General features: G+C 39.9%; 2 protein-coding genes across 2 annotated transcripts in view; both read left to right on the forward strand.

The window, feature by feature from the left end:
* The window catches only part of LOC106081977 (uncharacterized), a 433,937-nt gene that overhangs the window by 146,713 nt on the left and 263,009 nt on the right, over positions 1-24,215 (forward strand). The gene's annotated exons all lie outside the window — the stretch shown is intronic.
* Positions 1-24,215, forward strand: part of LOC131997008 (uncharacterized protein K02A2.6-like) — a 75,430-nt gene that overhangs the window by 22,927 nt on the left and 28,288 nt on the right. Inside the window, exon 2 of the mRNA XM_059367247.1 lies at positions 14,397-14,547. Within this exon, the coding sequence (XP_059223230.1) occupies positions 14,397-14,547 (151 nt within the window). The remainder of the gene's footprint in view (positions 1-14,396; positions 14,548-24,215) is intronic.

A 24,215-nucleotide genomic window follows, 5' to 3' on the forward strand; every position in this document is an offset into this window, starting at 1 on the left:
GATTCTTTCAAAAGCTGCAGTTACTACATCCGGTGACCGACCTATGAATTCGATGTCGTCGGCATAGGCGAGTAGCATGTGTTCTCTTGTGATTAGTATGCCATATCTATTCACATCTGCATCTCGCATAATCTTCCCCAGCAGGATATTAAAGAGATCACACGATAGGCTGTTTCCTTGTCTGAAACCTCGTTTGGTATTAAATGGTTCGGAGAGATTCTTTCCTATTCTTACTGAGGAACGCGTATCAGCAAGTGCCATCTTGCAGATTCTTATTAATTTGGCAGGGATACCAAACTCAGACATAGCTTAAAATACCTTTGAACGTTATTGAGTATCGAAAGCGGCTTTGTAGTCAACAAAGAGATGGTAGGTGTTGATTTGTCCTTCTCGGGTCTTTTCCAGGATTTGGCGCAGTATGAATATCTGGTCCAGGGTGGATTTTACAGGTCTAAAGCCACATTGATGGAGGCCACCGTGCGAGAGGTTAACATGTCCGCCTATGACGCCGAACGCCTGGGTGGGTGCGTTTCCCCTTACTATTGCCGGCAATATATGCGAAGTATCCTGTCATGTTAAATCTTCTCTGCCAAGCGGTATGGCTATGCGGCACGCCGTTCGGACTCGGTATAAAAAAGGAGGCCCCTTATCATTGAGCTTAAACTTTAAACGGACTGCACTCATTGATATGAGAGATGTAAACCGTGTTCCTTAATGGAATGTTCATAGGAAAAATTTAGTATCAGTAAGCCGCATTGATAGGGGCAAATTATCTCACTGACTTTAGGCTTTAATCTTTCACACAGTACGCTCGAGAGAATCTAGTATACGAGAGAATCTTGTGTACGGGACATGCTGAGGTTCCAATCATCGGGTATGCGTTCTTCTAGCCATATCAGTAAGTCGCCTCCGGTCTTAAATTGTTTAGCGGGTAACTCGTCGGCTCCTGCTGCCTTGTTGTTCTTTAGTCGGGTCACTGCTACTTGGACCTCATTCTGACTAGGAGGTAAACATTCTATAGCATCATCATTGATTGGTTCTGCGGTATCCTCTTCGCCGCCAATGCGGACATCAGTAGTTGGGTAAAATGATTTTTCCATATCCTCAACAACGCTTTCCTCGACGACTACCACAATATCTATAGAGTTTGGTCGAGATTGATTCAGATTTAGACATAGCTCCGTCCGGTTTTGGGAAATATTGCAATAAAGTGCTCATTTGACAGAAAGGATTTTCTTCTGACTCTTAAAATTACTTGTGAATTTCATAGAAATCGGTTCAGATTAAGATATAGCTGTCATATATGTATATCACCCGATTTTCACTTCTAGAGCTACTGCAAGCATATTTATTGACCAATCTTGCCAGAATTTGCACAATGCTTTCCTTGAGTTAAGAAAATATATGGCCAAGCTGGGAAAGGCTCAGAACAAATCCTGGATAGAATTCTGCAGCTCTGTAGAGCATACATCTGAGGCCTCTAGGCTAAGGAAGATTCTGTCCTCGAGACCTATTATGGTGGAGTATATTCAGAAGTCAGAGAATGTATGGACAATGTCTAGTGAGGAAACACTAGAACTACTCCTTGATACACATTTCCCGGGAATTTCTCTAACGGCCAACGTGGCGCCAGAAGAGGTTGTCACTGGTACGCATTTGTCGTAGGTTTTGAGAAAATTGTGTCTGAGACGAAAATCCTTTGGGCGATAAGAAGTTTCGACTCCTTTAAGTCGCCAGGCCCTGATGATGTATCACCGATTGAATTACGAGCTGTCTCTGATAGAATGATTCCTTGGCTTCGAGATATATGCTCTGCTTGTATCAGCATATCATATATACCTGAGAGTTGGAGGAACACGAAGATAATTTTTTTTCCGAAAGTAGGAAAATCTTACCACACGAAGGCGAAAGATTTTCGTCTTTTCCCAGCAAACCAACCGTTACGAAATCGTAATGAAATCTGTATGAACTTCGAATGATTTTTCCGACTTCGGATCTGAAATCGTAACGAAATCTTTTCAAACGTTATATGGAGTAGTTGACATGAATTCGGAACGAAATTTTGGAGACGACAAGGTGAGACTTGGGGTGTTCTCTAAAGATCTAAAACTGATCCTATAGAAAAGGTTACCCGACCACTGTCTCTAGCGACATGAAAGCTAAGTTTTCAGGTCCAGTCCCGAAGGACAAGGAATGATAGATGGGTCACATAGAGAGGGCTGTGAACATTCCAAAACTATGTGACCTTATCTAGACTTGAAGAGATCTACCGCTTTGCTGTCACTGGCTAGAACATACGTCGCAGTCATTGTATCCATCACGACAGGTCACTGTTTAATCGGAAAATATGCTGACAGACTGAAGATTGCCAGCAACGACTTTTGCAGAAGCAGAAGAGTCTATAGAACACTATCTGTGTGTGTGTCCCACACTAGCAGTATGAAGGAGCTCCACTTCAGGTTCTGATTTCTTTGACAACCTGTCTGATTTGGTGGATGTGAACATTCGCAAGTTGTTGGGCTGGTTCTGAATGGTTCAACGGTAAGAACTAGAAGGCATCTCCCTTCTTCTGTTTCTGTGGCATCACAATGGACAAAACCGTCTTAGTGAGTCTCATGGTAGACTGCCACTTAATCCTTTCCTAACCTTCGTCGACGACTACCACAATATCTAAGAAGTTTGGTCGAAATCGGTTCAGATTTAGATATAGCTTCCATATATATTTTCGTCAGATTTTAGATAATTTGCAATAATGTTGTCATTTGTCAAACGTAGTTTTTTACAGTTTGAACATATTTGCTCGAAATGTTGTTGTAGTTCATGTGGCTACAACAACAACAACATTTTGATAACTTACAATAAAATATGACCAATAGTTAACTGTAAGGTGTGAACGTCCCTAGGGGAAATTGGACAGGTACCAAACCTGTCACGGGATAGGTCCTCTTATGATAGGGACCGGTCCCAGTTTTCGTCCCCTTACATGAAAAAAACTTTTGGGTTTGTCGCTCGAGGTGACGAATTGCCACCATTCTAAATAACAACGTAGGATAGGTCCTGGGACAGTTCGAAGATGATGAGTATACTTTGAAAGTATTTTTTAGGGAGATAACATTAGCTTGTACATATATTTAACGGATTAGCATATGTTAACATTAAATAATTAAGAATCCTAAGTTATGACAATTGAAACTTTTCATGCCCTGTAGGTTATGTCCGGTGACAGGTAACTAATTCTCCAGTTTAGTACCGGTATATTTGGGGCAATTGACTTCACATTTTCCAAAGGGATAGGACATCTGTCCCCATTTAGCTCTAACAATGGTCAAAGCCTTGGCCAGATTCCACGATTTATGAGTTCATTCCAACTCTCTTTTCCTGCAGCGGATCCATGTCTTTTTCGGGCGTCCCCTCCTTTGCTGTCTATGCTAGTTTCTGTCTAGGACATTTTTCCAACTCTCTTTTCGTATACAGCGAATTCTTGTGTTTTACGGGCATCCTTTCCTTAACTGTCCTTGCGGGTTCCACTCTAGAACATGTTTCGCTATATCATCGCGCTGTCGCCGTAGGATATGACCCAACTAAGTCCATTTTCTCTTACGGATTTCCACATTGACAGGGCAATTCCTCATTTGAAATGCGGTTTGGTCAGAAAATTCGAAATATTTGTCGCAAACAGCGAATTATAAAAACTTGGATTTTGCGGCCAGCCGCTTGTGTCAAGCTGTCTGGCCGATAACTTTCGAAACTATTCAACTTGCTGTAATGCGACCAGATCTTTATTCGTTCGTAGTATGACCATCCATACGTCAGAACTTATGGTGCCACTGCGAGTAATAGTAGGGCATTTGTCTGGTTTGTAAACCCCATCTGCCACTTTATGACCTTTATCTGTATACCGCAATCAAAGCCTAACCCGAAATTTCGCTGACGTTCATAACTCCAAGGCGGCTCCCTGTAGTTGCGATAGGAAACGTATAAGCATTTATTCGATATCAAATCTGGGGATACGAATTCACCTGTAGAAAGTTTGCCAATGGTTAGCATATCCGCCATATATGGAAAACCTTTTTAGGGAGTTTGGTGCTAATTGGGAATGATCTCAATTTATTACCATTTTGATACCTTTCTCAGCATTTTTAACAAATTACATGGCTCATTCGAGAACCAAAAGCATCTTTCAATGTTGTGTCAATCACAATCATCATAAATCGTACACTCATAAACAAATCAGAAAGCAAATTTCATGGAGGCGTACAAACGCCTCTCCATACATTTAAGATATGTGGCAGCAAAATGAAATCACTCGTTAACAACTTAATAAGCGTGAAATAAATATCCACACACTCGCCCAACTCAATCGCCCTTGTACACAACACAAACGCCAAAACAAACTTGAGAGATGTATAAACATTTTGACAGGATCAAGGATTCTCTGTTTAACAGTTTGTTAGCACCACAGCGTGTAGCAGCAGCAGCGGCAGGCATGGGAGATCTTTGACCAAACGCGTCACTTCCAATTGAGCATGAAATCGAAAATTTGTTATGCCAATAACTAAGGGAGAGTAAAAAATCAAACTGCCTTCAAGAAAAAGAGTAAAGAAGCATAACATTTTTCCTTCTCATTTTGAAAATGGACTCACCAATGAATGAAAGAGTATTCCTTGTCCGGCCAAGTTATACTAGGAATTTGTATTACTTTTATTTTTACCGCCAATGCTGGCTAACTAAGATGTTCGTGACATAGAATTATTGCAACATTTCTTATGGTACCCTCAAATTTCGATCACTCTAGGCATCTCGACCTCACACCGTACCGAATTTCCGGAAGTAATTTATTTTTTAATAGATTTTTTTTTTTTTTTGTTCTTCAATGATATCAATAATGAAGACATGCATTTTTGTTCTCAATTTCATTGAAATTTAGCGGCTTACTTTTCAAGTATTTGAGAACAAAAGCCCTTTTTTACGTTTTGTCCTGTGTCATCCTTTGCTTTCTCTTGCCATAACTCAATAAAAAAAACACACACACAATTGACACTTTTCACTTTGCCCTTTTCATTTTGATAGGATTTTATTCAATTATTCTGGTGGCAATGTTTAGCCCAATACAATAGGGCATATGTACATAGGACACTGTTGGTCCACATACCCAAATGAGAAATGATTTCCTTTTTTTGTTTCATTCAAGTATCCAAAAGACAAAAGACAGAGAAGTAAACTGTAATAGAGCAATAAGGATCCAAGACAAGCCGTCAGTTATTGTTTTGCCAACAACCCTCATCTGCTACGCATTGGTTGGCTTTTCTTTTTTTTTGTATTGAAGAAAAATGCCAGAATCATGGATTATTTTTGTTGAATAAAGAATAATTGCAACGGATGAGGTGCATAGAATTATGAGAAGATATGATACTGTATTGGCTCTCGTCCAGCAAACGTAATTGGGAGTAACCAAATTTCGTGGACCCTGATGACTCAATGGTAATGGGCCTGGAGAGGCCAAGCAAACCATTACTGGTTAAATCCCCAATGACACATGGTCCAACCCTTAGTCAGGTGGTGCGAAACCAACGGGCACGACCTTACACTTGGATGCAACGCACCCTACGTTCTATGCTTAGAATTATGGGAAGAGATAAAACTACGTTGGTGCGAAACCAACGGGCACGACCTTACACTTGGATGCAACGCACCCTACGTTCTATGCTTAGAATTATGGGAAGAGATAAAACTAACTTGGCTTTTGTCCAGTAACCGTGGTTGGGACGTACCAAACTTCTTGGGCCCTGATGACTTAATGGTAATGGGCCTGGAGAGGTCAATCAAACCATTACTGATTAAACCCCCGGCGAGACATGATTCGGTCCTTAGTGAGGTGGTGCGAAACCAACGGACACGACCTTACACTTCGCAAACTACGTTCTATGCTTAGAATTATGGGAAGAGATAATACTAACTTGGCTGTCATCCAGTAACTGTGGTTGGGAGGTACCAAAGTTCTTGGACCCTGATGACTCAATGGTAGTGGGCGTGGAGAGGTCAAGCAAACCATTATTGGTTATAGCCCCGGCGAGACATGGTACGGCCTTAGTCAAGTGGTGCGAAACCAACGGGCACGACCTTACACTTGGAGGAAACACACACTACGATCTATGCTTAGAATTATGGGAAGAGGTGATACTGGATTGGCTCTCGTCCATTAACCTTGATGAAAGATACAAAAAAAAAAGAGGTAATGTGCCTGTAGAAGTCAAACAAACCATTACTGGTTATATATCCGTCGAAACATGATCCCGGCCCTTAGTGAGTTTGTTCGAAATCAACGGGCAAGACCTTACACTTGGAGGCAACGCACACTACGGACCCTGATGACTCAATGGTAATGGGCCTGGAGAGGCCAAAAACACTATAACTGGTAATAGCCCCAGTTAGTCATGGTACGGCCTATAGTCAGGCGGTACTAAGCCTATGGGCATGACCTTACACTTGGAGGCAACGCACACTACGATCTATGCTTAGAATTATGAGAAGAGGTAATACTGACTTGGCTCTCATCCAGTAATCGTGTTAGGGCTCAATGGTAACGCGCCTGGAGAGGTCAAGCAAACCATTACTGGTTGAAGCCCCACCGAGGCATGGTCCGGCCCTTAGTCAGCAGGTGCGAAACCAACGGGCACGACCTTAAACTTGGAGGCAACGCACACTATGCTTAGAATTATGGGAAGAGATTATATTTAATTGGCTCTCGTCCAGTAACCTTGGTGGAAGGTACCACAGTTAGTGGACCAATGGAATTGGGCCTGGAGAGGTCCAACAAACCATGGTTATAGCCCCGGCGAGACATGGTCCGACCCTCAGTGAGTTTGTTCGAAACCAACGAGCAAGACCTTACACTTGGAGGCAACGCACACTAATCCAATATTTTATGAATATTTTTATGTTGACATCTGCTGCTACTAAGCACCATGTTTTTTGCCGTGGCGAAATCTATCAGCCTCAATCCACTAGCGGACGTTATCTCGTGGAGGCTAAAATTTCCGATTATTGGACCAAAGATACCTTCCTTCCCATAGGCGGGGCAGTGGTCATATTCTCTCTCTAGACGCTCGTAGAAAATATCATTGGTTTGTTCGTCTTTGTCTTGCGTCGAGGCATGGGTACAAATTAAGCCAAAAATGTATCCTTATTAACTGAGTTTGTATTTGAATTATTTTGGTGTCAAGAAGTCATATCGGGATATCGGCCTATATCGCCGAGTCGACACTGATGTTTTAAGTCATAAGAAAGGTTTTTGGGCCGAACAAATAGCCAAATCAGGTGAATATTTAGGCTTCTAAGGGCTAAAGAAGTCAAATCCGGCGATCGGTTATATGGGGCTATATCTGCTTATAAACCGATTCGGATCATACTTGGCACGGATGTGGGATCTCAAGTCTTTGTTCCAAATTTTAGCTAAATCTGATGAAAATTTGGGCTTCTAAGGGCTCAAGTAGTCGAATCGGGGGATCGGTTTATATGGGAGCTATATCCAAATCTGAGCCTATGTGGCCCATTTGCAATTCCCAACGACCTACATCAATAAGAAGTATCTGTGCAGAATTTTAAGCGGCCAGCTTTGCGCTTTCGACCGCTATCGTTATTTCGACACACGTACGAACGGACTCACATAGCTAGATCGACTCAGAATGTCGAGATGACCCAGAATATATATACAATACTTAATGGGGTTCTGGATCAATATTTGAAGTTTTACAAACGGAATGACTAGATAAGTATACCCCCATCCTATGGTGGTGGGTATAAAAATAGTAAGGCAGCCATGTAAAAACTTCTAAAAGTGGTGTCGTACTGCGGTACAACGTTTTGACGCGGCTATAAAAAGGTGTTTTATCATTGAGATTAAGCTTGAATCGGACATCACTCATTGATATGTGAGATGTTTGCCCCTGTAGCTTAATCGAATTTTCATGGGCAAATTTGCATTGCATGTTCCGTCTGTAACTAGAGGAAAGTTGATACCGAACGTACTCATTTCAATACCATATGGTATTTAGAGTAAATCAACACCGTATGGTATAAAAACAATACCGGAAAGTATGGATGAAATATAAAATGATTAGTACCGTTTGTATACTTAGCTTATTACCGAACTGATATTGGTTTTAATACCAATTTGATATTGGTTTGAGAACCAAACTGTTATTGATTTTAATACCAAAACGTCATTGATTATTCCACCCCCTAATGGACCCAAAAAAAACCATTGAATATAATTTTAATCTAATATTATTTCAATTATGTACGATAATAATTACAAAAAGTAATGTAACACCGTGATCAACCCCAATTCTTTGTATTCAGCAATTTATTTCATATCCATTGATTCCCAGAAGTGGTTTTCGTTTAAATACATCAACATAGCGTCGTTTTCCATACAAGAGACTATCATGTTTTAGATGCAGAATGTCCTTAGAGTTTGTAGTATTTTCCATTTTCACCGAATCCTAGGATTTGAACAGGTTTTTACGCACTCCAATTGTATTAAATTCTTTTATTTATTTATTTAACAATTACTTTATAATGGCGCCAATATTTTGGGTACAAAGCTCAACAACACTTTTGGCGCCGTGACAAGAATACAAATGGGACACGGTCAATTCTTAATAGCTTCCTTTGTTTGGTATTAAATTGATACCAAATGGTATTAAAAATCGTTGCCTATGACGCGATTAAAATAATACCAGGCGGTATTGGCAAAGTGTCGTCATTTTTCTATCAGTGTGCGGACTCTGTGTTATCCTGGATATAATGCCTGATGCTCCAGGCATTGTGGATGTTACATTGTCTAAGCTATTTTTATACCCTCCACCATAAGATGGGGGGTATACTAATTTCGTCATTCTGATTGTAACTACTCGAAATATTCGTCTGAGACCCCATAAAGTATATATATTCTTGATCGTCGTGAAATTTTATGTCGATCTAGCCATGTCCGTCCGTCTGTCCGTCCGTCCGTCCGTCCGTCTGTCTGTCGAAAGCACGCTAACTTCCGAAGGAGTAAAGCTAGCCGCTTGAAATTTTGCACGAATATTTCTTATTAGTGTAGGTCGGTTGGTATTGTAAATGGGCCATATCGGTCCATGTTTTGATATAGCTGCCATATAAACCGATCTTGGGTCTTGACTTCTTGAGCCTCTAGAGTGCGCAATTCCTATCCGATTGGAATGAAATTTTGCACGACGTGTTTTGATATGATATCCAACAACTGTGCCAAGTATGGTTCAAATCGGTTTATAACCTGATATAGCTGCCATATAAACCGATCTTGGGTCTTGACTTTTTGAGCCTCTAGAGTGCGCAATTCTTATCCGATTGGAATGAAATTTTGCACGATGTGTTTTGTTATTATATCCAACAACTGTGCCAAGTATGGTTCAAATCGGTTCATAACCTGATATAGCTGCCATATAAACCGATCTTGGGTCTTGACTTCTTGAGCCTCTAGAGTGCGCAATTCTTATCCGATTGGAATGAAATTTTGCACGACGTGTTTTGTTACGATATCCAACAACTGTGCCAAGTATGGTTCAGATCGGTCCATAACCTTATATAGCTGTCATATAAACCTATCTTGGGTCTTGACTTCTTGAGCCTCTAGAGGGCGCAATTCTTATCCAATTTGAATGAATTTTGGCACGTAGTATTTTGTTCAGATATCCAACAACTCTGCCAAATATGGTTCAAATCGGTTCATAACCTGATATAACTGTCATATAAACTGATCTGGGGACTTGACTTCTTGAGCTTCTAGAGGGCTCAATTTCTATCCGATTTGGCTGGAATTTGGCAAGACGTTTTTTATTGTTACTTTCAACAACTGTGTCAAATAAAGTACAAGTCGGTTCATAACCTGATATAGCTGCCATATAAACCGATCTTGGATCTTGACTTCTTGAGCCTGTAGAGGTCGCAATTATTATCCGATTTGCCTGAAATTTTGTACGACAGATTTTCTCATGACCGTCAACATACGTGTTTATTATGGTCTGAATAGGTCTATAGCCCGATACAGCTCCCCTATAAATCGATCTCTCTATTTGACTTCTTGAGCCCCCAAAGGGCGCAATTCTTATTCGAATTGGCTGACATTTTACACAGGTCTCCAACATATAATTAAATTGTGGTCCAAACCGGACCATATCTTGATATCGCTCTAATAGCAGAGCAAATCTTTTCTTATATCCTGTTTTGCCTAAGAAGAGATGCCGGGAAAAGAACTCGACAAATTCGATCCATGGTGGAGGGTATATAAGATTCGGCCCGGCCGAACTTAGCACGCTTTTACTTGTTTTTTGTTAAAAAGTATTGTACCGCTTTTCCTAACAGAACCGCCTGGAACTACGATATCCCCAGAGCCGACCTGGCACTCTGAAGAATTAGAAGTTGTCATATCGAGAAAGTAACCCCACCACTGTGGTTTGTATCAAGCAGAAATCTTTGCAATTAAAAAAGTCGTGGAATGTTTAAGACATAAAATTTTAAAGACCATTAGCATAGATATTTTCTCAGACATTAGATCTCTGTTGAACATGATTCTGATTTCAAAAACAGTCGTTGACCGTCGCAGATCTCTCAATGAGATGGCTGAACAGTTTGAAATTCCCTGTTCTGGGTGCCGGGCCACAGAGATATCCCGGGGATTGCAGAGCGGACGAGCTTGCGAGATTAGGAAGTACCTTACACACTCCCAGGGGAACTGGATACTGTGGGTATGCCTCTAGCGACATGTAAGCTAAGACTTCACTATCAGATAGTCACAAAGCAGGGGTTTGGTACGCTTCAAAATAATGTGCCCTAATCTAGATTTGAAGATGCCTACCGCTTTGCTCTCACTGGCTAGAACGTGGCCGCCAAGACAGTGCACTGTCTGATCGGAAATCATGCTCACAGAAGCCGCGAGGACTTCGAAGAAGAGAACATCTGGTGTGTCTGTCCCGTACTGACAGTCGTGGGGTGATCCACTTTTGGTTCTTATTTCTTTAAGAACCTGTCTGATTTAGCAATGTTAGCATTCGCAAGTTTTTTGGATGTTGAAAACGATCTGGGTGGTTCAACGGTAGGAACTGGAAGGCATCTTCCTTCCCCTGTTTCTGTGGTATCACAATGGACGAAAACGTCTGAGGCAGGTTGCCACTTAAACCTAATCTCCCTCGTACTTGTCTGTTCGCCTTTTGTCGGTGTATTGACACAGATAAGACAGATATAAAATATATAACTCAAATGCGAAATGTGGCCAGTCTCTAATCTACTTCCGATAAACCACTAATCTATAGCCAAACTTATGAAACGCATCAAGTTTGGCTGTAGATTAGTGGTTTAACGGAAGTAGATTAGAGACTGGCCACAATTCGAATTTAAGTCATATATTTCATATCTGTCTTATCTGTGCCAATACCCCGAAATACTTTTGCAAAGAAATACTTTTGCAAATTTTCGGGGTGCTATCTTTTCTCGTTCTAAAGTTTGGTTGATTGAAGGGCGGAAATCGATTTCATTTGTCATGAGCCTCTTTACAACCTAACCTAGAAAGATACGGACGAAGTTCGTATACTCCTATTTAAAAATTAAGATATTGAGCTGAAACTTTGCACAGATTCTTTTTTATCCTTAAGTTCGAAGATGGGCTATATCGGACTATATCTTGACATAGCCCCCATATAGACCGATCCGTCGGTTTAGGGTCTTAGGCCCATAAAAGCCACATTTATTATCCGATTTTGCTGAAATTTGGGACAGTGAGTTGTATTAGGCCCTTCGAAATCCTTCTTCAATTAGGCACAGATCGGTACAGATTTAGATATAGCTCCCATATAGACCGGTCTCTCGATTAAAGGTTTTGGACCCGTAAAAGACGCATTTTTTGTCCGATGTCGCCGAGATTTGGGACAGTGATTTACGTTAAGCCCCTCGACATACGTCCGCAATATGGCCCAGATCGGTCCAGATTTGGATATAGCTGCTTATAGACCGATCTCTCAATGTAAGGTTTTGGGCCCATTACAAAGCGCATTTATTGTCTGATGTCGCCAAAATTTGGGACAGTGAGTTGTGTTAGGCCCTTCGACATTCTTCTTCAATTTGGCTCAGATCGGTCGAGATTTTGATATAGCTGCCACATAGACCGATCTCACGATTTAAGGTTTTGGGGCCATAAAAGGCGCATTTATTGTCCGACGACGCCGAAATTTGGGACAGTGATTTACGTTAAGCCCCTCGACATACTTCCGCAATATGGCCCAGATCGGTCCAGATTTGGATATAGCTGCCATATAGACCGATCTCTCAATTTGAGGTTTTGGGCCCATAAAAAGCGCATGTATTGTACGATGTCGCCAAAATTTGGGACAGTGAATTGTGTAGACCGATCTCTCGATTTAAGTTCTTGCGTCCATAAAAGGCGCATTTATTGTCCGATTTTATCAAAATTAGGGACAGTGAGTTGTGTTAAGCCCCTCGATATCCTTCTTCAATTTGGCGCAGATCGGTCCAGATTTAGATATATCTGCCATATAGCCAGATTTATCGATTTAAGGTTTTGGGCCCGTAAAAGGCGCATTTATTGTCCGACGACGCCGAAATTTGGGACAGTGATTTACGTTAAGCCCCTCGACATACTTCCGCAATATGGCCCAGATCGGTCCAGATTTGGATATAGCTGCCATATAGACCGATCTCTCAATTTGAGGTTTTGGGCCCATAAAAAGCGCATGTATTGTACGATGTCGCCAAAATTTGGGACAGTGAATTGTGTAAGGCCCCTTGATATCTTTCTGCAATTTGGCTCACATCGGTACAGATTTGGATATAGCTGCCATATAGATCGATCTCTTGATTTAAGGTCTTGCGCCCATAAAAGGCGTATTTTTTGTCCGATTGTGCCAAAATTTAGAATAGTGAGTTGTGTTAGGCCCTTCGACATTCTTCTTCAATTTGGCTCAGATCGGTCGAGATTTTGATATAGCTGCCACATAGACCGATCTCACGATTTAAGGTTTTGGGGCCATAAAAGGCGCATTTAATGTCCAATGTCGCTAAAATTTAGGACAGTGAGTTGTGTTAGGGCCTTCGACAACTTTCTTCAATTATGGCTCAGATCGGTTTATATTTGGATATAGCTGTCATATAGACCCATCTATCGATGTAAGGTCATAGCCCCATAAAAGGCGCATTTATTATTCGATTTTGCTGAAACTTTGGGACAGTGAGTTCTGTTAAGCCACTTGATATCTTTCTTTAATTTGGCCCAGATCGGTCCAGACTTGAATATAGCTGCCATATAGACCGATTTCACGATTTATGGCTTTGGGGCCATAAAAGGCTCATTTGTTGTCCGATTTCTCAAGTACATGATTCAGAAAATATGACTTTCAATGTGATGTTTTGTTATATATGACACCTCGAAATGCTGTAACATTTTACTATGAAAAATCTCTTCGTCACAAACATTAACAAATTCTACAAGAAAAAATTTTCTCCGATATAAATCTACTAAATTAACACAAAAGAAGACAAACATACATACAACAAAATTGAAAGATACAGGTGATTAATACCACCACGGTGTGGTTTCATTTAATATTTAGTTTCTTAACATAATCCAAGCATGCGAATTTTCAACATATTTCCCAAATTACTCATCATGGTATCATAGGACCTTCTTCCCATGTATGGGCTAACCTCATTTATGAATGAGGCTCTGGCTTTTCAAAGAAGACACCTAAGTTGTTAATGATGACTTCTACAGCGAACAATGTGAAAATACCACTCTCGTTTTCACTGTGAAAGAAAACATGCAAAACGGAAACGGATGCTTATGACTCCAAAAAAAAAAACTCTTCTCCATATGTATGTTATTGGGTAAATCGAGTGTTATAAATATCATTTATGAGATATACAACGTAGTAAGTGAGTGAATGAGTTTGACAGACAAACAGACAGACGGACGGACGGACTTCTTAATACCACAAGCTCACAAACACCTCAGAAGTTGATACAACAATAAAAACAAATTAATAATAACAACAACCATAAAAATAATCAGAAAAACATCAAGAGGACAACAAAGCAAACCGACTTTGGGACAGACATATGACATGAAGAAATGAACGCACAGACAGACAGACAAACAGAATGATTTTTATTGTTTCGATCATCGTTTTCAGCGGATTAAATATGAACCAAAACATTCTTCTCCGGCAAGGCTTCCATTTTGGTATAATATTTGTTGTAGTTGTTTTTTGTTAAAGGTTCATTCGTCTACAGCAATGCGTGCTGTTTCATGTTTGGTTGGAATATGATCCATTTTTAAACTGTTGATTCACCATTCCGTCCTACAGCAGCCGCAGCAGCAGCAGCGGCGGCGGCGGCAAAAGAAGCACAATGGTGCTAACTGGCGTACTGGTACAACACCAACCGCCACCATCAGCGTCATCATCATCATCACCGACAGTGGCGGGCTGCAAAAAAAAAAGCTCAGCTTCATTGCGGGTAGTCTGTATGGTGTATCGGCATCTCCCCCGTCTTGCGCCTGCCTGCCTGCTTGTCTATCCGTCCGCAACTCTTTCTTAATTGTTGTCTTTTCTCATGGTAACAAGATTTGAAATTAGTTTAACAGCCAAGTAAGGCTTAAGTATCTCAGCAATGTCGTAGCGCCTCTTCTCAAAAAAAGCACTGGCATTTCAAAAAACAAACAACAAATTGACTTTGAGAGTTTGAATTATTTGACTTAGATTTTTTCACCTATGAGTGTTTAGTGACGTATGTATGTGGTATTTCATAATAATGGTTATTTTTGGCTTTTCTTAACATCTGTTTTTTTTTTGTTCATTTACGGAAAGATTTAAAATAAGGAATTTCTACTTGGGCCTTAGATGATTCATGATCATTGTCGTTGTGTGTGTCATCAAAGCAAAACTTTTGGTTGCTGTAAGCCAATTTGCAAAATTCAAACACTTGTTTTTCGAAATACAAAATAGTGAATAATGCGGAATTGCAAAATTTCCCACGACCATTAAATTAAAGAATAGCGGAACAGGCTTCTCTCATAGCAATTAGTGCTGTACTCTTAGGTTTTAATTCAATGATGAGGGCTACTTTTGAATTTATGCTGCTATGAGCTGTACCTCTTCGTAAAGGAGTTTTAGGCCTAGCAAATGTAGGCATTATCCGCGATATATGGATCAATAAATAGCTTGTAGTCCTAATGATGGGATTTGAACCCTGGCGATCAGCGTCTTAGGCGAACTTGCGTCTAGATCTAGCCCATTTTGATACCCCTGTAAGAATAAGTCAAAGCGTGCTAAGTTCGGCCGGGCCGAAGCTTATATAACCTCCACCAAAGATCGCATTTGTCGAGTACTTTTCCCGATATCTCTTTTAAGGCAAACAAAGGACAAAAAAAAAACAAATAAAAAGGTGTTAAGTTCGGCCGCGCCGAACTTTGAATACCCAGCACCTCGGTTATATATGTAAACCACCTTTCATCAAAATCCGGTGATCATTGCATACCTTATGTCCAATAGCTGTTATAACGAAATATGTTCCGATTTGGACCAAATACTAATAAGTACAAGTCATTGTTCAATTGTGTATAACAAAATATAGGTCGTTTTAGTAGCTATATCTAAAAAAAACTAATCTGAAACATATACAAGATGGATGTCGAAAAGTCAATGTGTCAAATTTCAGTTAAATCGGATTATAAATGCGCATTTTTTGGTACCAAGACTTTAAATCGCGATATCGGTCTATATAGCAGCTATATGCAAATCTTAATTGTTCTAGACCAAATTGCAGAAATATGTGGAGGGGCTCAACTTAACTCTCTGTCCCAATTTTCGGCAACATCGGACAATAAATGCGCCTTTTATGGGCCCAAAACATTAAATCGAGAGATCGGTCTATATGGCAGCTATATCCAAATCTGAACCGATCTGAGTGAAATTGAAAAAGGATGTCGAAAAGCCTAACACAACTCTCTGTCCCAATTTTCGGCAACATCGGACAATAAATGCGCCTTTTATCGGCCCAAAACATTAAATTGAGAGATCGGTCTATATGGCAGCTATATCCAAATCTGGACCGATCTGGGCCCAATTAAAGGAGGATGTCGAAGGGCCCAACAGAACTTACTGTCCCAAATTTCAGCAAAATCGGATAATAAATGTGGCTTTTATAGGCCTAAGACCCTAAATAGGAGGGTGGGTTCATATGGCAGCTATATACAAATGTGGACCGATCTGAGCCAATTTGAAGAAAGGTGTCGAAGGGCCTAACACACCTCACTGTCCTATATTTCAACAAAACCGGATAATAAATATTCCTTTTATGGGCCAAAGACCCTAAATCGGTCTATATGGCAGCTATAGCCAAATCTGGACGGATCTGGGCCAAATTGAAGGAGGATGCCTAAAAGCCTAATACACCTCACTGTCCTAAATTTCAGCAAAATCGGATAATAGATGTGGCTTTTATGGGCCTAAGACCCTAAATCGGAGGATCGGTCTATATGACAGCTATAGCCAAATCTGTACCGATCTGGGCCAAATTGAAGAAAGATGTCGAAGGGCCTAACACAACTCTCTGTCTCAAATTTCAGCAAAATCTGGTAATAAATGTGGCTTTTATTTGCCTAAGACCCTAAATCGGCTAATCGGACTATATGAGGGCTATATAGTCCAATATAGCCCATCCTCGAACTTAACCTGTTAATGGACAAAACAAGAATCTGTGCAATGTTTCAGCTCAATATCTCTATTTTTAAAGACTGTATCGTTGCCGTTGCATAAAATTTCAGCCAAATCGGATTGTTATTGCGCCCTCTGGAGGCTCAAGATGTCAAGATCCCAGATCGGTTTAAATGGCAGCTATATCAGGTTATGGGTCGATTTGAACCATATTTGACACAGTTGTTAGAAGTCATAACAAAACACCTTATGTCAAATTTCAGTCAAATCGGTTAAGAATTGCGCCCTCTAGTGGCTCAAAAAGTCAAGATTCCAGATCGGTGTATATATCAGCTATATCAGGTTATGAATCGATTTAAAGCATACTTAGCACAGTTGTTGGAAGTCATAACTTAACACGTCATGCAAAATTTCAGCCAACTCGGATAGGAATTGTGCCCTCTAGACGCTCAAAAATTCAAGACCCCAAATAGGTTTATATGACAGCTATATCAGGTTATAGACCGATTTTAACCATACTCAGCGCAGTTTTTGGAAGTGATAGTAAAACACTTCATGCAAAATTTCAGCCAAATCGGATAAGAGTTGTACCCTCTAGTGGCTCAAGAATTCTAGATCAAAGATCGGTTTATAGCGCAGCTATATCAAAACATGGACCGATATAGCCCATTTACAATCCCAACCGATCTACCCTAATAAGAAGAATTTGAGCAAAATTTCAAGCGGTTAGCTTGACGCCTTCGAAAGTTAGCGTGCTTTCGACAGACAGACGGATGGACGGACATGGCTAGATCGACTTAAAATGTCATGTCGATCAAGAATATATATACTTTATGGGGTCTTAGACCAATATTGCGAGGAGTTACAAACAGAATGACGAAATTAGTATACCCCCATTCTATGGTGGAGGAAGATGCGAAATATTAGAAGACGGTGGGGCAAGTGCTTATCAGGCACCTTCCACATTGTATTCATAGTACGAGGGTTGCCTTTTATATTTCAGAATTGGACAACCCTTGTGTTGCAATCTGCCAACTGACAGCTCTATAGTAAAGCTTGACATTTTTGAGATTATACGTACTCTGAACGTTTTGACAAACGAGCACTTTTTGTGTTGTTTACAGTTACTTTAAAGATTCATCTCGTCCAAAAATTAGAATTAAAACGTGAACATATTCGTGCGATTATTTTTTAAAATAATTAAATTTTTGGCGACCGGTTCGCTCGCAGTGAAATTCGCCAGAATACCATCGTATCTGGGAACCTAAGTTGGCGCTTTCCCGAGAGCCCGGAGTTTACGATCGCACTGCCCTTAAACCCAAAGCTGTGTGGGCCTTTATACCGTTCACATAAATCAAAAGTTTCGAAGGTGGTAAATCCCTTCCTTGGATTCCACACTTCCTGAGCCGATTTTTGATAATAAGTACCGTACTATTATTTCTGATAGGAGCGATTGCAACTACAATATCCCCGGTCTTAGAAGTTTAATAGACTTCTATATTTATGGTTCCAAACTAGACAACCAGTTGGGCTTTGTGGTGTACTCTGAAGAACTAGGACTGGTCACACCGAGAAAGTTAAACAAACACTGTAGTGTGTACCAAGCGGAGATCCTTGCGATTAAAGAAAAGATGGAATATCTTAGATATAATGTCATAACGACAACTGGCATAAATATCTTCTCAGTCGGCCAGGCAGCCATTAAATCCCTGGAGAACGTATTTCTGAATTTAAAAACCATCATCGACTGTCGCAGATCTCTCAACGAGATGACTGAACAGTTCAAAATCCACCTCCAGGGGAACTTACATCTGTGGATATATATCTAGCAACATACAAGCTAGGTTTTCAGGATAAGGCCCGAAAGGCAACGAATGATAGATGGTCACAAATGTTGGGTTGTGAACATTCCAAAATAATGGGGCCTAATCTGGACTTGAAGAGGTCTACCACTTTCCTGTCTCTGGCTGGCACAAATATCTCAGCCATTGTGTCCGTCATGACAGGTCACTGTCTGATCGGAAAACATGGTGACAGATTGAGGGTTACCTGTAACAACTTTGGCAGGAGCTGTGAGAACATCGAGTGAGAACATCGAGTGTGTGTATATATATACCCGCACTGTCGGAATATACCCGCACTGTCAGTCACAAGTAGTTCTAGATTTCACTGAAATTTTGTCTTTAGAGAAAATTTCACTGAAATTTTGTCTTTAGAGAAAATTTCACTGAAATTTTGTCTTAGAGAAAATTTCACTGAAATTTTGTCTTTAGAGAAAATTTCACTGAAATTTTGTCTTTAGAGAAAATTTCACTGAAATTTTGTCTTTAGAGAAAATTTCACTGAAATTTTGTCTTTAGAGAAAATTTCACTGAAATTTTGTCTTTAGAGAAAATTTCACTGAAATTTTGTTTTTAGAGAAAATTTCACTGAAATTTTGTCTTTAGAGAAAATTTCAATGAAATTTTGTCTACAGAGAAAATATCACTGAAATTTTGTTTTGTCTTTAGAGAAAATTTCTCTGAAATTTTGTCCTTAGAGAAAATTTCACTGAAATTTTGTCTCTAGAGAAAATTTCACTGAAATTTTGTCTCTAGAGAAAATTTCACTGAAATTTTGTCTTTAGAGAAAATTTTACTGAAATTTTGTCTTCAGAGAAAATTTCACTGAAATTTTGTCTTTAGAGAAAATTTCACTGAAATTTTGTCTTTAGAGAAAATTTCATTGGGTGGGTTTCGTCTTTAGAGAAAATTTTACTGAAATTTTGTCTTTAGAGAAAATTTCACTGAAATTTTGTCTCTAGAGAAAATTTCACTGAAATTTTGTCTTTAGAGAAAATTTCACTGAAATTTTGTCTTTAGAGAAAATTTCACTGAAATTTTGTCTTCAGAGAAAATTTCACTGAAATTTTGTCTTTAGAGAAAATTTCACTGAAATTTTGTCTTAAGAGGAAATTTCAATGAAATTTAGTTTTTAGAGAAAATTTCACTGAAATTTTGTCGTTAGAGAAAATTTCACTGAAATTTTGTCTCTAGAGAAAATTTCACTGAAATTTTGTCTCTAGAGAAAATTTCACTGAAATTTTGTCTTCAGAAAAAATTTCACTGAATTTTTGTCTTTAGAGAAAATTTCATTGAAATTTCGTCTTTAGAGAAAATTTCACTGAAATTTTGTCTTTAGAGAAAATTTCAATGAAATTTCGCCATTAGAGAAAATTTCACTAAAATTTTTGTCTTTAGAGAAAATTTCACTGAAATTTTGTCTTTAGAGAAAATTTCACTGAAATTTTGTCTTTAGAGAAAATTTCACTGAAATGTTGTCTTTAGAGAAAATTTCACTGAAATTTTGTTTTTAGAGAAAATTTCACTGAAATTTTGTCTTAAGAGGAAATTTCAATGAAATTTAGTTTTTAGAGAAAATTTCACTGAAATTTTGTCGTTAGAGAAAATTTCACTGAAATTTTGTCTCTAGAGAAAATTTCACAGAAATTTTGTTTTTAGAGAAAATTTCACTGAAATTTTGTTTTTAGAGAAAATTTCACTGAAATTTTGTTTTTAGAGAAAATTTCACTGAAATTTTGTTTTTAGAGAAAATTTCACTGAAATTTTGTCTTTAGAGAAAATTTCACTGAAATTTTGTCTTTAGAAAAAATTTCACTGAAATTTTGTCTTTAGAGAAAATTTCATTGAGTGTGTCTGCAAATGTTTACCCCGGTCGCACTAAGCACGTTTTTTTGTGTTTGCAATAAATTTTCCACGTTTTATTCCCCATAGTGGGGGTATTGCTTTTTAACATACATCAGCGCAGCATTTGTTGGTGAGAAACAATGCCAATATTTTTTTATGCATCAATTAATTTCCCACTGCAATCATCTAAATTCCCATAACTGCCTTCCATATTGCTTTTGGAATTTTCGCTAAATTTTAAAATAGAATTTAAATGGAATTACACGATGCACAGTCATCATTGTTTACACATCCATCAAGCGTCTACCTCTTCATTAAATAACAGCTGTCACAAGGGGTCATATATCATAAAACGTTTAAAGTCATTCACCGCAACTATTCGCAAAAGATTGAGTTGGGTGTTTTCATTTATGTTTCTATGTGACATGTCTTGAAAGCATGCCCATATGTTATGTAGGAAACATTGAAAAGTATTTTCTTAAATTTTAACGACCTTTTTTACAAAACTTTATGAAGCCCTAAGATAGGTTTATTTGATAGTATATCAAGCATATATGAGTGTAAGACGGCAGCTATATCCAAATAAGATCTTATGTGGACCGTGGACCATAGTCGGTTCGGATATCGGGTGGCCTAATCCAACTCACTGTTTTAAATTCAAGGAAATCGGATAATAAATGCGTGAGCTCGTTGTCCTATGTGTCCCGTTATGATACCAATAGCTATACTGATATCCTTCTTACTTCCTTCCAGTAATAGCCTCGTCTTCTCACGATCTGGATCTCTCCATACGATTTCTGCCGTCCTACCGACCGATTCGCTGTTCCACAGTGTTACATGCGCGTTCCTCACCAACGACCTTAATTCGTACTGCGTCGACGCGAAAGGCTTGGGGTTAATCAAGTTAATTGATGGCAGTTCTCTTGTCTTCACTGCCAAATCGTCTGCTTTCTCATTCCTCCTTTACTCTGCTATGGACCGGCACCCAAACGATGCGGATCATGCCATTCTCAGAAAAGGTGTTAATTTCCTTCTTATATTCCAAGACAGTTCGTGATCTCACCGTCATGGTTGTAATTGCACTAATGAGCCGTTTACTGTCGGTCCTTGCGTTAACACCACACCACCTCACACATTCGTTGATCACCAGGATCTCCGCCTGCAGGACCGTATTATGATCAGGCAGTCTAAAACATATCTCAGTCCCTGAGTTCTCAATGAAGACCAGGCCCACTCTGTCCTATAGCTTTGATCCATCGTTGTAACATGATCTTCCAGATAGCAATTCTGGGGTTCCGTCAATCCAAGACTGTACCACTGGCAGCTATGCCTTGCACTCGACCTCAAGTGTCGTCTCAGGTATCCGATCGGAAACCTCTTCCCTTTCTTCCAGATTCCCTATCGTCGCCACGATTATACCCCGATGGTATGAGCTGCTCCCATCCTCAATTCATTCTCTCATCTCCGTAAGTCTCATAACCGCAGTGGCTGTCTCACACTTAATCTGTATGTCAGTGGGTCGGATATCTAGAATAGTCTCCAGTGCCCTAGTGGGCGTGGTCGTCATCGCTCCGCCTATGCCAAGACAACATGTTCTCTGAACCTGTTGTATGGTACTTATGTTGCACTTTTTCTCCATAGCAGTCCATCAAACTACTGAGGCGTAAGTAAGTATTGGTCTAATCACGCACCTGTAGATCCTAGGCCCCATTTCGGGCCTACGACCCGTCTACATAGTGCCCAACATTTGTGAGCCTTCTCAGTACGCTCCTGAATGTAACACTTCCAATTCAGTTTCCATCACACCTAAGTATTTGACCTTGTCAGATATCGAAAACGTCTTATTGAGGAAACGTGGTGCCTCACATTGGCCCAACTTCGTCTTCCCCGTGATCAGGCATATTTCTGTCTTCTCTGGGTTAACATTGAGACCCCTGGGTCTAGCCCAGTCATATGCCATATGTAAGACCCTTTCGGCCCTTCTGCATAGCTGGTTCGGATCCTTACCCCTAACCTGATGGGTTCAAACCCCTGCTCAGTCAGCAACCGCAATAAGTTATTTATGGTCTTCACCCAATGGAGTGGCGATAAAATGCCGCCTGTGGCGTGCCCTGTGCCACTTTCTCCTTTATATTAATGTCATGGGGCACACAATGTATCCACCTGTTCCTTAGCACATGGTTTATCCAGTCTCTAAGCACCGCGTCCATCCGATTGAGGTCTAAGGATTGGATGTGCGGACCGACACAATGGTCCGCACATTGTTAATAGCCCCCTCTATATCGATATCGAGGGGGCTTTGATACCGTCAGGGTGTACGTTTTGGCATCTAAGGATTATTCTATTTTATGCACAACCTCGTGCAGGGCAGTCTCCACCGACCTTCCCTTGATGTAGGCATGGGGACTCAAACGAAGGGTGTTAGGGAGTAGAATACGAAAATTATATAAAAGCTTGGGTCAAAACCCTGGGGGTCGTTCGACCCCTAAAAATGCCCGAAATGGACATGCACAGAGAACGTGACAATATGGGACTCCGACTAAAGCTAGTTTGGGGTCAAGTCCCAGGAGGGCCGCTCCAACCCAAAGTCTGGCCCCAAATAGATATGTTCACAGAACGGGACAATATGGGGTTCCAACCAAAGGTGTTTGAGAGTAGCATGCGAAACATGTATAAAAATTTGGGTCAGTTACCAGGGGGGTCTCCTCACCTAAAAATTATGCCGCAACTGGACATGTTTACCAAACGGGACAGTATGGGATTCTAATGAAAGGTATTTGACAGTAAAATACGATATTAATATAAAAATTTGGATCGATGCGCGGGGGGTCACCCATTCAAAGTTATGCCCCAAATGAACATGCTTACCTAACGGGACAGTATGTGCCTCTAATGAAAGATATTTGAGAGTAGAATACTAAACTGCTATAAAAATTTGGTCCAATTCTGGTGAGTTCCTCACACTAAAATATTCCTCATATTGATATCTTTACAAGAAGGGACAATATAGGATTCTAATGAAAGGTATTGATAATTAAATTGTCAATATAAACTATTTCAAATTCGATCCATGTCATCCAGATTTAGTTCTTGAACGGACCAAATCGAATTATCCTTGGTTAGAGCTGCCATATCGACCGATGTTCTGATTTAGGATCTTGAGCTCATAAAAAGGTTGTATTTATTATCCGATTTCGCTGAATTTTGGCACGTTGAGTTGCACTAGTGCTTCCGATATCCGAATCGAATATGGCCCATATTGAGTTTTTTTTTACATATAGCTGCCATATAGAACGGTCTATATGGATTCAGGGTCTTAAATCATAACAAGTAACAGCGTGCTAAGTTCGGCCGGGCCGAACCTTATTTACCCTTCACCATAGATCGCATTTGTCGAGTTCTTTTCCGGATATCTCTTTTTAGGCAAACAAAGAGTCTTGAATAAGAACTGCTATGCTAGTGGAGCTATATCAAGGTTATGTACCGATTTGCGCCATACTTAGCACAGTTATTGAAAGTCATAACAAAACACTTCATGCAAAATTTCAGCCAAATGGGATAAGAAGTGCGCTCTCTATTGGCTCAAGAAGTCAAGATCCAAGATCGTTTTATATGGCAGCTATACCAGATTACGAACCGATTTGAATCATACTTAACTCAGTTGTTGGAAGTGACACCAAAACACTAAGGGCAAAATTTCAGTCAAATCAAATCAGCTAAATCAGGTTATGGAGCGATTTCAATCATACTCAGCACAGTTGTTGGAAATCATAATAAAACACCT

The sequence above is a fragment of the Stomoxys calcitrans genome, chromosome 4, assembly GCF_963082655.1.
Source record: "Stomoxys calcitrans chromosome 4, idStoCalc2.1, whole genome shotgun sequence".
NCBI classification, from domain to species: domain Eukaryota; kingdom Metazoa; phylum Arthropoda; class Insecta; order Diptera; family Muscidae; genus Stomoxys; species Stomoxys calcitrans.